The sequence below is a fragment of the Talpa europaea genome (genome assembly GCF_964194135.1).
Source record: "Talpa europaea genome assembly, chromosome: 10".
NCBI lineage: Eukaryota > Metazoa > Chordata > Mammalia > Eulipotyphla > Talpidae > Talpa > Talpa europaea.
The window spans coordinates 96,053,793-96,070,350 of NC_140077.1; the positions used below are offsets into that span (position 1 = coordinate 96,053,793).

At 43.6% G+C, this 16,558-nt stretch overlaps 1 protein-coding gene across 1 annotated transcript in view; it reads left to right on the top strand.

Annotated features, from left to right (window-relative positions):
• Window positions 1-2,130: 2,130 nt before the first annotated feature.
• DOCK5 (dedicator of cytokinesis 5) overlaps window positions 2,131-16,558 on the top strand; it is a gene marked incomplete at its 3' end in the record, with an annotated part of 171,200 nt that continues 156,772 nt past the window's right edge. Inside the window, exon 1 of the mRNA XM_084246201.1 lies at window positions 2,131-2,367. Coding sequence (XP_084102327.1) covers window positions 2,325-2,367 — 43 coding nt within the window. The 5' untranslated portion in view covers window positions 2,131-2,324. The remainder of the gene's footprint in view (window positions 2,368-16,558) is intronic.

Sequence of the window (16,558 nt, forward strand, 5' to 3'; positions counted from 1 at the left end):
CTTAGAACAATTGTCTGGATGAGCATTTAACACTTGGATATGTATTAAATTTAAATAATAGGTACATACGTGTGGAAAGAAGACAGAATTATGTAACCTGGGAAATAAGGTTAATCATAACGTCACTGGCAGAGAATGAGAAATTATTTGGGGGGAAATAGTGGAATTCCTTCTGGATGTTAAGTCTAAAGTGAGAGATGTCTTAAATTAATTATCATTATACTTTGTGAATAAATGCCTATTTGCTGGCAGCAAAGAATTTTAGTCCTGGGTGTTACCCACTACTAAGGGGACTTTATTTTTCAGTTTCAGGCCTACCTTTGCAAAATGTTACCAAAATTCAAATACACTGATTCTTCAACCAAGTTTCACTATTTTATTATATGTTCATTTGATCTTCCTTCTTTCATGTGGAACATGAATAGGCAAGAAACCTTCGCAGACTCCAAGGACAATACCTTTCTTTCAAGCTGCATTTTCTCAATGAACAAAAATAAACCGTTCATTGACTCTGACATTTTACTTCTGTTAAAAAAAATTTACAGAGTTAGAGATCTAATTGGCTTTATTGAAGGATTCATGAAACAGATAGCATCCCATCTAGATCTTGCAAGGACTTAGACAAAATGGGAAAGGTGGGGGGGGGTAAGAAGTTATTTAGCAAAAGATTATTTCATGTAGTCTCCTTACCTAGGGGGCAGTCAGGGAGGTCTTATCATGCACCCTGGTGCTGGTTAGCAAACTCCAGATTGATTTAAGAATATACTTAGGGAGGGCCTCCCTGGTGGCACAAGGGGTTAAGTACACCACTGTGAAGCTATCCACAGCCTCTGCAGCACAAGTTTGATCCCTGGCCAGCCAGGGAGCTACCCACACTGCATAGCAGACCTCTCCTGTCTCGCCTACTGCTCCCCTCAGCAGTGTATTTCAGTCCATCTGCCTGTTCTGCTCCCCACTCTCTCTGGTGAATCCTCTCACCCCCTGCACCTCTGGCCTGTACCCCAGCTCTTGTGTGCATAAATAAGTAAATCTTAAAAAAAAAAAAAAAAGAATATACTTTGGGAGAGGTTGAATCTAAGACTCCACCTTGGGTGTGTTTTTTCTATTTTAACACTTCATGTATGGGGCAAGGGAGGTCTTGTACCTCAGATCCAAGCTTCCTTTTTGAGGAGGAAGTGAGTTCCAGGAGGGGAGATTCACACAGGACAGGGGCTGCCTCCTCCTTTTCATCTTTGTCAACACAAAATTCAGTGAAGGAGAAAAGACTGGAACATGCCAGGTCCCTGTCGTGCAGGGCTGCTTTTTGGATTGCTGCTCTGCTGGGAAGCAGAGGTCAAGGGGTGTATTCTACTCCCCCCCCCAGCAAAAGGATTTGAATTTCTTCAGTTGGGGAGGAGGCCTGAGGTTTTGGGGTGCAAGATTTCCCAGTTAGGGTTCTCTAGTGATTTGCCCAAGGAGCATATACACTCAGAAACTCTCCGGCGCTTCCGAGGAGACCGGGTCCCTCGTGCCAGTTGTCCACTCCCAGGAAGACACACGCTCCTGCTTGAAGGCCGCCAGCAGTGGCCCCGGGGGCGCGGTCCGCCCCGGAGTCCACCAGCTTCCGGCTCTCCCGGAGCCAGTTAAAGCTCTAGGGGGTGAGCGCAGCGGGCAACTGCTCCTTCATTCAACAAATATTTACTGAGCGCCCGCTGAGTGCCAGGCACCGGGGTGCCCCGGGGCAGGCAAGCAGCCACTCTTACTAATTCATTCCACTTCCCCAGGGGCTCCGGCGCGCCCCGTGGGAGCGGACCCCGCGCTCCTCGCCCACCCGCTACCCGCCGCCCGGGGGTGCCCGGAGCCCGCAGCGCAGCCCTCCCGGCGCGCGCGGGGGGGACCGGGGCGGGGGAAACCCGCCCGGCGGGATCCAGCCTCCAGGGTCTAATCCGGGTGGAAAAGGCGGGGTGGAGGGGGTGGCGGGGGACAAAGCACAAAAGGGAAGAAGCTGCGCCCCAGTGCGCCCTGGACGCGGCTCCCGAGCCCGGGGGAGCGCGCAGGCGGCCTTGGCGGGTGGAGGGCGCGGCGCCGGGAGGGGCCGGGGCGGCGCCGGGAGGGGCGCGCGGGGCGCGGCCGCGGGGCCCAGCAGGTGATCGCGGCCGGGACCCGAGCCGGAGCTAATCCCGTGCGGGCGCTGGCGGCGCCGCGGGGCGACGGCTCGCGGGGTCCGGAGAAGTTCTCGGAACATGGCGGCGCAGCCCGGGGCGTGCAGGAGCGCGGCGCGGCGGCCGCGGGCGCCCCAGGAGCTGTAGCCGCTGCAGCCGCCGCCGCGGGGCGAGGCCGCCGCCATGGCCCGCTGGATCCCGACGAAGAGGCAGAAGTACGGGGTCGGTGAGTGCGCGCCCTCCGCGCCCCGGGGCGGCCGCCGCGAACTTCGCGGGCGCGGCTCCTGCGGGCCCAGGCGGGCGGCGGGCGCGGGGCCGCGGGGGGCGCGCGCGGGCGCTCCGGCTCCCACCGCCTGCTGCTGCCCGGGGGGCGCAGTCGGGGCGCAGTCGAGGGGTCCGAGCGCTGCCCAGAGCCCTGTTAGGAAGGTCACCCCGGGATTTGGGGAGTGAGGGTGGCTAAGAGCGAGGTGGGGCTCCGGGACGGGTGATCCTGCAGCGGAACCCCGGAACGTCAAAAGCTGGGCGCTCGCCTGCTCCTGATCGGGGCGCCCAGCTCTGGCGCGCGCCTCCCCGCGCGCCCGCGTGGGTTGCTCCGCAGCCCGAAACCGCCGCAGAAGGCGGGATGCGAGTGTGGCTCGCTGGCCCCTGCTTTCGGGTTTTCCTCCCTAAAGCCCCTAAGTGAGGAGTTGAGGAGACAGGGCCCTCCCCCCTGTTTCCTGCCAGGGACTGGGGTCCTGATAACAGTTGGGGGCCGAGTGGGAAGCTGAGTTGCGGTGTGGGGTTGATGGAGAGGCAGGAAGTGTGTGGCGGGGCGCGGGGTGGCCACCCCGGCGCTGACGGTGCGGACGCTCATCCCCCTGAAGGCGCCTGTATGGAGAGGTTTGAAGACCTTCTGAGTCTGGGTTTTGCCCTGGGATGAGAGGAGGACATTGTTTTCCTAAAACTCTGGGGCAGCTCCGGTGCTGGACACTTGGCATTCGTGCCAGGGCTAAGGGGTAGCTGTGGGCTTGGTTTGATGGCGACTCGCTGCGGGATTTTGACTCAGGTGATAGGCTTGGTCCTTCCCTTTTTATCCTGGAGGAAGGCGCCTGGAGTTTCCTTCTGGTTAGACTTTGCCTTCTAGCGGGGGGCGTCTGCTGTGACGGTGCAACTGCAAGCACTTCCCTAATGTGAACACAGTTGAACACACTTTCCCACTTCCTCTCAGGTTCATTCATTTGGCCTATTTGTAATTTAATCTACTTCAATCCCTTCCCTGCCCCCAGTTTTCTTCATCTCACCGGTGAGTAGGAAACTGTCCCTGAACTTGCTTTCTGCTTTCTGAGAGCAAAGTTTCAGAGATACTTTTGACATCTCTAGGTGCTCTTCAGCTGTAACTATGAGTGGGTTATGTGTGTGTGTGTGTGTGTGTGTGTATATATATATATATATATATATATAACCACAACAAAAAACGCTTGTATTAAAGAATTCTTGCACTGTGATCCTTTATGTGTGTATGTTGAAATTTCTCCGAATGGAGGGAAAACTAGAATGTAGGTGAATTAAAGTTCTTTGTTTTATATGTGTATGTATATGTAGATATAAGATTTTTGGAATAAATGGAAATTTTTCAGGAATGCGTGCACTTTGCTGTGGCCACACTCAGAACCTGGTAGGTGCTGTTTCTCCCGCCCCTGGCAACCACTTTATAAGATTTGGTCACAGGACGACACACGCGCACTCACACACACATGGTTGCCTAATCAGGTGCAGGTTAGTAAGCAGCCAGCAGTTATGGCAGTGAAGTGCTCTGAAATGGAATCCACGTCTTTGCTTTTTCATATTATTGAGTACTAACTACCAAATGAAAGCATATTTAGCAGCGCCTCATCGTTAGGTTACTTACCGAAAGAGTTATCAATTCTAATTCTTGTTTGACAAGATAAAAACCTGTTTGCAAAACTTTCATGACTATGGCCTAATTTAGTGCAAAGCGTGTTTTTTAGTGCCATAGCCATAGGAGCAAGTTCAGTATATTTTCTCTTAAATTTTCATTTCCTGTTCTGGAGTCAGGTTATGGAATTGCTTACCATCAGTCAAGAAAAATATTTGAGCTGCATTTCTAGGGTATGGGTGGTAGCAAGATTGCTCCAGTACATAGTTGGGGCACTTATGTCACTAGACATAATTAGATAATTCATCTGGATTTGACAAAGGACCCATTGGGAGGGTGGATTAGCTGATGAGCTAAATCTCCATTGTTTACTCCTAAAACACCTTGATTTTTTTCCCCCTCCCTGCATGGAGTCCTTGCTGGGCCTTCTTGGGTAAAGTCTAAACTGAGCTCAACTTTCAAGGTTCCTCTAATCTGGCGGAACATATCTTTATCAGCCTTATCGCTCAGGTTTCTTTCTTTAACCCTCCAGTGCAGACACTGCCCTGTTGCTCTTGTGTAATATTCCCCTGGGGAGATTCCCTTCTTTGGAACTTTGCTCCTTTGTCCTCCTTCCTTGTCCAGAGTGCCCTCCACCGCTGCATCCCACAATCCATCTCTCCCCCCAGGCTTAAATCCCTTCCCAGTGACTCCAGAGTTGCTGCTCACCTCACCCTCACAGACCTGCTCACAATTCCTGCATTGAGAATACCTTATTTTGTCACCTGTCCTCTTACCCTTGGGTTCAATGAATCAGAAGGTTATGGTTTTGTATTCCTGTCACGGAAGAGGTCTACGGCACACCTCGGAGATCTGTCATGTGGTTTCCAAGTCACTGCAATGAAGCAACTGTTGTAGTAAAGCAAGTCACACAAATTTCTTGGTTTCCCAGTGCCTATAAAAGTTATGTTTACACTATACTGTAGTCTGTTGAGTGTGCAATAGCATTGTGTCTTAAAAAACAATGTCTATAATTTAAAAATACTCTATTGCGAGGGCCTCCCTGGTGGCGCAAGGGGTTAAGCACAGCACTTTGAAGCTATCCGCAGCCTGTGCAGCACGAGTTGGATCCATACAGGGAGCTAACCCACATGGCGCAGCAGACCTCTCCTGTCTTGCCGACTGCTCCCCTCAGCAGTGTAGTTTAGTCAGTCTGCCTGTTCTGTTCCCCACTCTGGTGAATCCTCTTACCACCACCCCCACCTCTGGCCTGTACCCCAGATCTTGTATGCATAAATAAAACTTTAAAAAATAAAAATACTCTATTGCTAAAAAATGCTAGCCATCATCTGAACCTAATTTTTTTTTGCTGATGGGGAGGGTCTTGTTTAAAAAAAAAAAGCAGTTATCTTTGAAGTGCAATAAAACAAAATGCAATAAAACAAGATACCAGGAATACAGTGTTACTGCTTGTCCTTTGCATGGGGTGATGTTCTAAAGCTGATAAATTCTACTATCCTTTAATGCAGTGGGTATTTTTTGGTTTTTTGTTTTGGTTTTTTTTTTTTTTTAAGCTATTTAGGCTTTAGCATCTCACTTGCAACAATAAGAGTTTTATTCAGTTAGGTGGATGAAGTGAGAGCCTTCAGACTTTTTATTTTTGTAAATTAAAAAAAATAGGTATGCCGCTGAGAAAACAAGGAAGCATGGAATAGATGCTTTTACAACTGGGAAGATTGACTTCTTGGACCGTCTGGGGGGGCAGCTGCCACATCTTAGAATCTGTCAATCTGATTTTGTTTCTGGATGAAGGAAACCTATGATAGCCATTTTGAATCATTTTAATGGTTCAACATGTGAGGGCAGTGCTCTGGTCTCAATTTGACTTGTGCCCAGCAGTTAACTGTCTCTACTGTCTTATTTTATTTTGGTGCCGTTATTGGTTGTTCCTGCCATAGCCTCGATTTTCTCCAGGGGCTGAAGTGCAATCTGTCTGGGCTTCCTTAGTACTTAAACAGCACTGTTGGCTCAATCTCTAACATTAAGTGAGTCTAAATGACCAGTGTGTGTTATCAACATCAGGCAGTGAAAGGACCAATAGTCTTGCTTCTTTAAAATCTGGCCCATTAGCAGCCAGTGTGAAGAGCTTAGAGCTGAGTGCTTAAGAACAGGTGCTCTTCCCTGGAGTATGGGCAACTTGTTTCTTACTTTTTCTTTCTTCTCTTTATTTTCTTTTCCTTTATTCTTTCCCTTTCTGTCTCTCAGTTTTTGTTTGTTTGGTGGTGTTTGAAGATGCAGAGATATAAAATACCTGTTTAGATTTGTGTGTAAATATTAATGATAAGTATGAAGATTATGCTTCTGATTCTTGAAATATTTACTTTTAATCTCCCAAACAAGCTACTAACTATATCAAGAACTGGTCCAGATTATATTGATGACGGCTTCTTTGCAAAACAATTTATCATTTATTGGAATTTGGGATAGATATTTTTATAATGTGATAAAAAGTAGTTGGGTTTCTTTTACCATAACTCATCATCTGCGTATGCCCACTCAGTCTAAAAGCATTTAACTCTGTAGCTTCTGAAATGCTGGTGTAAAAATTGAAACCAGTTCTTGTAGCTCTTTATTGATGCATTCAGATAAATCTTTCAGTTCCTTGCTGTTCTTCCTCTCCTTAAGCACCATAGTCAAGTATTACAGGTGCAGTGCTGGTGGTGAGATGGGTCTCAGATGTACTTCTGTTTCCTTTGCAAGATAAGAGTTTGGTACCTCAAGAGTAAAGTGAATTGCTTAACACAGTTCTACCAGTTTGGTTGCATGGATCCCTTTTACCATCTGGTTGAGCCATTGGATCCATTTCTCAGAATAATATTTTCAAGTTCATAAAGTCAGCTACAAAGCACTGAAAATTAAACTAGTTGTATTGAAATGCAGTTACCAAGATATTTTTTAAAATCTGTGATACTGTAATATATGTGCTTCTTTATTATTGCACTACATAGCAAGATCTGGTGACAGGTCCATGAACTGTAATACTCTTGGATTAGTAGTATAAGCATATATAGTTTTCCAGGATAACCTAAGTATGTGTGGTTTCCCTTGGTGACACTATCACAAGTATTGCTCGTACAGCTATGATTTATGGTGTATAGTCATAATTGAAGTAAACACTAAGTGTCAGTTAGGAAATAGGCTCTTTTCGTCTATGGATCCTCTGAATTTGACACAGACTGAAGAGTCCTTGGCTGAAGATCACACAGATGATTATAGAATCAGAAGAAGCAACAGCAGTTACAGTTACTGATCATCTCTGTATGAGGCATTATGATCTATAGTAGTGATGAACTGAAGACATAATATGTTTTGATAACTTTGAGACTAAGAATCCAAGGAAAAGAATACTAAAAGCTTACCTTCTGACAATCATTATCCCAAAACTTTTATTTCAGGGGTTCCCTGACTTTAAACATTTTTTAGCAGTACACATTTCTCCCATCTCCCGAAGCCAGAACATTCCTATGAAGCTTTGTGTAAGCCAATGTGGTGTAAAGTGAAAAAGCAATTACCAGTAATTTATATGGGAAGCTTTTTGAATGTTTCCAGAATAAACCTATCAAATCATACCAAATTGTACAACAAATCTAAAACCACACTAACATGTAGTCTATATAAAGTAGCTTCCAGGGAAGGAAGTCTAGGGTGTTATTCTGGCTGCCTGGGATGCCTCTGCAAGGGCTTCCTGCACAATCGACATTAAATGCTGTCTTCACTTTTCACCTGTTGTAAATGCAGAAGTATCTTCGATTTCTTTTGGGGCAAAAAACAGGTATTAATGTAAGACTTTCATAAAGCAAAGTGTCCATGGTACAACTTTCTTTTTTTTTTTTTTGTATAGAGGCATGCTTTATTTATTTGTTTGTTGGTCTGTTTGTTTGTTTTGTTTATACATGCACTGGGTACAGTCAGAAGCGCGGGAGGGTGAGAGAATTCACCAGAGCCAGAGCAGGGAGCAGAGCAGGCAGAAGGACCGAAGTACACTGCTGAGGGGAGCAGCGGGCGGCAGGAGAGGTCTGCGCGCCATGTGGGACCCTCCTCCGGTGGCCGGGGAGCAGCTGGGGATCGAACCGGCGCCGCAGAGGCCGCGGGCAGCTTCGCAACCCAGCACTCAACCGCTGCGCCACCGGGGAGGCCCTCCATGGTACAACTTTCAAGAAGCTGGGGATACCTGTACTTATAAGACATTACTGAACTGTTTTTGCTCCTTTTCCTGAGCGTATTTTCCCAGATGCTGTATGAAGTGTGATATGGCAACATACTGAAGGCAGACACAAATAAAAGAATCTGACTGCCTTGTTAGAAGTCAGACATAGAGGAGATTTACAAATGTGCAAAACTCAGCCACTTTAATAACTTTTTGTATGGAAAGTTAGTTTTTGGTAATAAGAACATAGTACTTTGTGAAACTGTATTAGGTGTTTTATAGTTACTTTAATGCACAATTAAGTATTTTTAAATGTCATTTTGAATGTCTAATGTGGTAAAATAGAGATCGATGAAACCCAGGTTAAAAAAAAAGATTCTTGAGCTTCTTAGTAACTTTTAAGAGTGTAAGGGAGTTCTGGGCCACAAAGTCTGAGCAACGCTGCTGTTTTCCTTTGTTAGATCATGGAGTAATGCTGTGATTCTCAGGTTGTCCCCTTGTCCAGATAAGAATACTGAGGGTCATAGAAGAAGATAAATTTCTCATCTGTGGCCACATGATTTCACTGTTAAACCAAAACTCCTTATGTGTTTCCTGAATTTTATTGCCAATCTGTCACTGTGTGTCTACTGTGTTCATGACCCTTGGTAGAGGCTTCATGCCTTTTTCCATTTGCCTTCCATTTCATTATTTCCCGTGTTCTCTATGTTGCCTGTTTTTTCTTCCTTTTAACCTAAAACAATTATTAAGCAAAAAAAAAAAAACAAAAAAACAAAAAACTTTACACCTTTCACATTAAAGGAGAGCCAGCATCATTTGCTAAAGAAAGAAGCATCTGTAAAAATGCAGGTAACAAAAATAAAATGGCAGTGAAACAGATACTGTTGGTAGTCAAAGCTTGAGCGCAAGGAAGGCCTGCATTTTCTCTCCTAAAGAGAGAAAAAGTTTTATTTGGTGCCCAAATAAAACTTTCTGCTTGCTGTACCCTTGATTTTTATTACTTGTGGTAGTCCTGATCAGTTATGTCCCGTGAGCGCTGGGTAAGTGCATTCTGGATGCTGCTCTTAGGGGACGAGCAAGGTCCAGTTCCTCTGAGCCTCTGACCGCATTGCCATCAGCTGATAGTGCATAACCTTATTTCGTGTGTGTTTCTGTTTAAGCTTGGAGACTTTATTTATGTATGCATTGATTCATGGCCAACAGCAATATAACTTGTCCGAACAGAGCTTATATAACAAGCATTTTTTCTATTCAGCAACCTTTAGCCTTTTCGTACTTAGGAACACTACCCAGCACTTCGACACTCTGCTTGGGGGCTATGTCAAACAGCAAAATCATCAACAGACATCACAAATGAGAAAAACATGGCACTAACTTGAAGGCAGAGAGGTGTTTGTTTACAATGCAAAACAGGAGGCCAGTGTCACCTTGTTTGACCTCAAGCTGGAGGTGAGACTTGTGTCATTTTAGCCCTTCTTACACTCATTTGTGAGTGAATGAGAAATCACCAAGAGCATTGAAGTTGGGAGTGTAAATTCATTTCAGCAAGTAGGAAAAATTACAAATACAGAATTTATGAATAATGAAGGTCAAGGTAGTTAGTTAGATAAAAAGAGGATTGACAGTAGAATCATTTCCTTGTGTTGCTCCGGTCTCCATATGAATTATCACTCATTAGAAAGCTCCTTCTGAGAACCTCAGCTCTGTAGTGTTGCTCTGTAGTGTTACAGAGCAACCCCAATATAAAACGGGTTGCCTGAATGTGGGTCCTCACCAGCACGCTTAAAGGGGACTTATTAATGCTAAACTGCAGACATACACGAAAGGAGAAAAAGAGGGAGATAAGTTCGTAAATGCATCCTACCTGTTCTGCTGACCTGGAATCCCAATGACCCACGAGCTGGCAAAAAAACATGGGCTATCAGGCCAAGAGAGACCCCCGGCCACATGGCTGGTTAAATACTCAAGCAAACAATGTAACTGCTTACCTCTGCCCTCAGGTCCTCGCAACCTTCCTTTTGGTGATCATGGGATTTGTAGTTCCCAGTGTCTTCATGGAGTGGGGTGGAGTCCACACTGCCTGTATGGAGTTTGCTCAGGACATCCTTTCCCCCTAGCAGTAGTTCTGTCTTTGCCCACACCCTGTCTGCCAGTACCTGTCAATGTCTAGCCTTTCCCCTATTTTCTTCACATGATCTATAATTATCCTAGTTGTCGGTGTGTGCTGTTTCCCATGCTAGGAACTTCATCTTTTTCATTGCTGTACCGCAGTCTGGGAAATAGCACTTGGTACATGATCAGCACTCAGTAAATAAATGATAAAGGAATAAATGAATCCGAAGCCATCATCTACCTAAATGTGCCCTGTCTACTCTAATTGGGAATTTCCTCTACAGAATAGGCTGCACATGCTTCCGATGAGATAGAATCAAAAACCACAGGAAAATGGGCCTCTCCTGGTGGCGCAGCGGTTGAGCGCTGGGCTGCGAAGCTGCCCACAGCCTCCACAGTGCCGGTTCCATCTCTGGCTGCCTGGGAGGGTCCCACATGGCGCGACAGACCTCTCCTGCCGCCCGCTGCTCCCCTCAGCAGTGTATTTCGCCAGTCTGCCTGTTCTGTTTCCAGCTCTGCTTCTGGTGAATCTCTCACCCTCCCGCGCTTCTGACTGTACCCAGTGCTTGTATAAATAAATAAATAAATCTTTAAAAAAAAACACAGGAAAATGAACATTAAAATAACATATAAATTAGATTTAATATGTTTAAGCAAAGGCTTGTGAACACTGAGGGATGAGAGGGAAATTGAAATCTTATATGTCAAATTATTAGGTAGGAAGGGATCCATGGGGATTTATAGCTGCTTCCTCCTCCTCCTCCTTTTTCATTATTTATAGATGCTTCTTGGAGGGAGTTGCAGTGTGTGATTGTCTCAATGGAAAGGAAAGCCTTGAACACAATGGTGAGTTGGGGTAGGAGGTTCTGAGCCTGTCTCTGTTGAGCACATAAGTTGGAAAGGAAAGAAGGTGTGATCTAATCTGTATTTCAATTCATTTGTTATTTCCCATTACTAAAAAAGAGTTGAGATGCTTTACAATAAGTACAGATATGCTGTGTATGGAATAATTAAAGGAAAAAGATAAGAGGACACAAGTAATGTGGAAGAGAAACAGGAATTTAGTGTGTTGCCAAGAATTTTGAAGCAAAAAGTAGTAGTTTCTCAAATTTTACTTCATCTAAATTTAAAGAAGGTTTTTTGTGGTGGTCATATCTGTCACCATGTTAGCTGAAACTTTAATTAATTGTGGTTCCTCCTCATTTAAACTTCAAGTGACAAACCCATGGTGTCTGGGATTAAGGAATCAAATCTCATTGCGATGTCTTTTTCCATAAAGCAAAATTTTTTCCCAGCAATATTCAATATATAACAATATAAGCCTACAATTATAAAATATTTAGTACTGTCAAAAGGATAAGAAAGGAAATTAATTTTCCTTTGAAATTTGATTTTTCTTTTCCATTTCAATCCTTTAAGAGTTGTAATTGATTTATAATAGAATAACAATAGAATTTGGAATTTGGCCCATAACTGTGGCTCGACACTAAATACTTTCAGTGAAGGGAAAAATGTTTTCACCTTGATCAAGAAGGTGAAATCACCCAGGTATGTCTGCTCTCTGTAAATATTAGAGGATGTTAAAAATTTGGGGGGGGGTCCTTTTGGTCTGTAAGTAGTTTCCAGCATACTTTAGGAATAATGGGATTTTATTTTAAGCTTTAAAAAAATGCTTTTGAGGCAAGGGATTATTTTGAGGCAGAAATATGGGTGAGCAAGGGAAAGCAGAGGAGGGTCGTGTTAATTTTATTTTTCCCAGTGATGATCAGGCCATGTCCCCTGGGAGGCTGGGCCTGCAGTTGGGACTCAGTCAAAGGACATCTGAATTGTTGGCAGCCAGTCCCCAGAAAGAGACAAAAATGGTCTTTGTGTCTCACCATGCTCTGTGCCATGCAAAGCTGCTGTTGTTCAAATGGCTTTATAGTCATGGATCTCCTTTTCCAAATGGTGCCATTTTCACTTAGATTTTCATACCTGATTAAACTCTGGGACAGTCCGTGGCAGATGAAGTAGTTGTGCCTCTCTAAGAATCTTAGGTGTCCACTCTTTGTCCTTTAAGCCAACTTGAGGGAAGGAAATTGCAGCAGCGATTCCCAGTCAAAAATAGCTCTGTGCTGACTCACCAAGGTGAGTAAGAACAAATCCTGCTGATGGGCTTGCACCTGGGGCAGGATGCCCTGCACTATTTCTTTCCGTGAACCTGAACAGCACAGCCCTGGCTGCATACTAGCCTTTCCTGCCAGGACTTAAGAATAAGTGGTAAGACTCAGCTACAGAAATGAACATTTTGTCCTTTCATATGTAGAATCACACCATGTTAAGAGCTCAATTCTCTACCCAGTACCTCTTGGGGAAAAAAGGTGCCCCACAGGCACAAAATGACAGTGAATGTCACATGGCTAGTAGCAGATTTGTGTTTCAACTTGTCTTCCTGCTGCTTCCTTTCCCTTTATAACTCTATGTATCTTCGTCATGTCTAATTCCAGGTCTGAAGAGTTAAGTCCTCCCTTCTCAGTCCTAAAGGGAAAATTCTTGTGTTTTACCTCAATTTTTCCCAGGTGGCGGTTTCAGATAAAGTCCAGCTATTAAATTATACCCCTCCTTTTTTTACACTGAGGTATAATTGACATATTAGTTTCAGATATACAACATAATGATTTGCTATTTGCATACACAGGTTTTCCCTGTTATCAGAAAGTAGAGTTCTTATGAAACCTTTCATAAGCTGAAATGATGTAAAGTGAAGCAGCAAATACTATAATTTGTATGGGAAAAAATTTGAGCAGCAAATATTATAATTTATATGGAAAAAATCGAATGTGCCTAGACTCAAAAAATAATTTACCAAATATTAATTCCTGAAACCTAAATCACACTAAATATACACAGTCTGTGTAAAGTAGTTTCCAGGCAAGAATTTTGGTGGTCCTTGCTGCTTCTAGAAGACTGTTGCCAACAGTCCTGGTGTTATTGGTACTTTTCAACTTTCATTGTAAAAGTGAAAATCCTCTTTGGGTTTTTTTTTCCCCACTAGCTAGAATAGGTACTAATGTAGGTGTTTTGTGTAAGCAAAGTAATATAAGAAGTTTTGAAAACTTATGTATTATCAAAATGATCACTACAACAAATCTGGTAACATTGTCTTACATAGTTACACATTTTTTTCCTTGTGAAAGAACTTTTAAGATCTACTCTCTCAGCAGCTTTTTCATATACAGTACAGTATCATTAACTGTAGTTGCCATGCTAGATATCCCATCCGCATGAGTTACTTAAGTTGTAACTTGACGTTTTTATCTTTTGAACTCCTTCAGCCATTTTGTCCATCCCCCGCCTTTATCAACTATCAGTCTGTTCAGATCCCAGTTATATTCTCTGTAACTATGAGTTCTTTTTCAGATACCAGTTATATAAAATGATACAGAACCTGTCTTTTTCTGTGTGACTTATTTCATGTAGTTAATGCACTCCAAGTCACCCACGTTGTTACAAATGGCAGAATTTCCTTCTTTTTATGACCGAGTAATATTCCGTTGCATATATGAGTGCCACATTTTTTTTTATCTATTTATCTGTCGGGATATTTAGATTTTCTTGTCTTAGCTATTGTGGATAGTACTGCAGTGATCATGGGGGCGTATAAATCATTTCAAGTTATTGTCTTTATGTTCTTTGAATAAATACCCAGAAGAGGAATTAATGGATGATAGGGAAGGTCTATTTAAAAATTTTTGAGGGGGCCTCCCCTGGTGGTGCAGGCGGTTGAATGCCGTGCTGTGAGCTCTCCGCAGCCTTTGCAGCACCGGTTCGTTCCTGGCCGGCCGATGAGGGTCCCAAATGGCACAGCAGGCCTTTCCTGTCTCGCCCGCTGCTCCCCTCAGCAGTGTATTTCGTCGGTCTGCCTGTTCTGTTCCCTGCTCTGTCTCTGGTGAATCCTCTCACCCTCCCGTGAATCTGGCCTATACCCCAGTTCTTGTGTGAATAAGTAAATAAATATTAAAAAATTTTTTGGAGGAACCTCTGTACTGTTTTCTATAGTGACTACACTAATTTACATTCCTAGCCGTGGACAAAAGGGTTCTGTTTTATCCACATCCTCATCCATACTTATTAATTCTTCTTGATTATGATTCTTCTAATGGGTGTGAGATGGTATCTCATTGTGGTTTTAATTTGCATTTCCTTGATGATTAGTGATGTCGAACATCTCTCCACTTACTTGTTAGCCAACTGTATGTCTTTGGGAAAGTGTCCATCTAGCTCCTCTACCCATTTTTAAATTAGATTGTTTGGGGGGTCGTTTTTTGTTGCTGGTAAGTTCTTTATATATTTTGGATATTAAGCCCTTATCAGGTACTTGTTTTACAAATATTTTCCCACATTTGGTAAGTTTCCTTTTCACTTTGTCGGTTTCCTTGGCTGTTCATCTTCCCCTTCTTAAGTGTTCTTGGAAGGAAGTGTGTTTTAGAGGTTTGGGCCTGCAAAGTGGAAGTCACATCGTGGTTACAACTTTCAGTCCTATTACTGACCCCAGTGGCCTTTGGTCCAAGGCACTTTTGGACATGATGTTTGTTGCAAAATGAAGTAGAGTGACATTCTTAGGACATTGCAGCATATTTGAGAATGAATGTCACTGGGATTTACACATGATAAGGGGTGAAGGGAGGGTGATATATTGATCATAAACGATTGTGATACTGACTGGGAAGTGAGAGTAGGATACCTGGGAGTGGTATTTTTTTAGACCTGTATTTTGAAGAAAGCGAAGATGCTTTATTCTGAAGACTTGACCTAGGAGAAGTTTGAGTAAAACTCCCCACTCTCATGGTGAATTCAACTTCGCCTCCTTTGTTCTCCTGGTGAGAATAGACAGCTGGCGCCTAGGAAAGAGATGCAGCCCCAAGTCATGCAGTCAGCCTTGGGGACAGAGAATGTGTCTGTCTGCCTGGTTTTCAGGGTGACCCAGGGGGGCTTTGAGCTTCCTGCAGAACCTGAGCAAATGTATTTGGCATATACCCTTGTTCTTTCCTATGATGCACTGAGAAGGCCTATTCCTCAAACTGTGACATCATGATTCATTTTAGATAGTTTCTGCCTCATGGGATTCTGAGGTAGTTTCTGTGATCTTACATCATTATATAAATTTTCTCAATCAACGGATATTAGAAGCACAGTTATATATTTTTTTATTTTTACAAAGGGATTGTGAGGCTCAAAAATGTTGGAAACTTTGGAATAACTGACATTTTAGTGTACTGTGTCTTATAATAATGTTGTGGTATGAGTCTGTTGTGGTTTGAAAAAATTCAATTAGAATCAGTGTAACCTCTATCAATATTGGTTAAAATGCTCATTTTGAGATTCCATTTTTATGAGTTTGTCCTATAGATGTACTAACATGGGGAAAGATCTATAGACAAGTTTATTCTTTACAGCATTATAGCAGAAACATGAAGAGAGCTTAAATGTTAGTTAAGAATGGTTTTAGTACTTTATGGAACACATGGTAGAATACTATATAGTCATTGAAAAGAATCAGACTTTATATAGCTGAGGAATGTGTTCCTGTACCTCTAACTCACAAACAGTGTTGTAAGCTAATGTTACTGCAGATGTAGACACAATGCCAGCTTATAAGAAATAGTAGCTACTGGCCAGGATGTCTGGCTATAGGAAGATTCATGCACTTGTGGGGTATAAATTGGTCAGTCTTGTCACATTAAAGGGCAGGGCACGGAGGAGATACGGTGCTGAGAAGGGTGGGGACCAAGACTTTCCTGAGATGGGGAACAAGAAGCAAATGATTTATTTACATCTCCGAATGGTCATTGTTGGACATCCAAAGTCAGTCCCCATGGAGATTATCTTTGATTACAGATTTCTTCTGGGGTATAACTGAGTTTCTGGTTTTATTGCTTCCAGGAAGCCCTGCCCAGAAGAATGGGTCAAATTAATCATCTACATGACCCTAGTCCTCCTCCACTGGCTGGTGGATGAGGAAAGTAAATGTCTGTTTTAAGAAGCAGACAAGTGGACATGCACATTCATAGCAGAAGGAAACCATCCAGGAGTGGAGGCTGATTGTGACGGATGAGTAAATGAAATGTCTGAACAAGAACTGCTCTGTGTCCTCCCAGATGAATGAGGCTGTTCCCTGCACAGGGATCTGACACGATGGATAGGCAGTTCTGTAAATGCCTATGTTTGTTTCATCTTTTTTTGTATTGTATATTAAAGCATTAA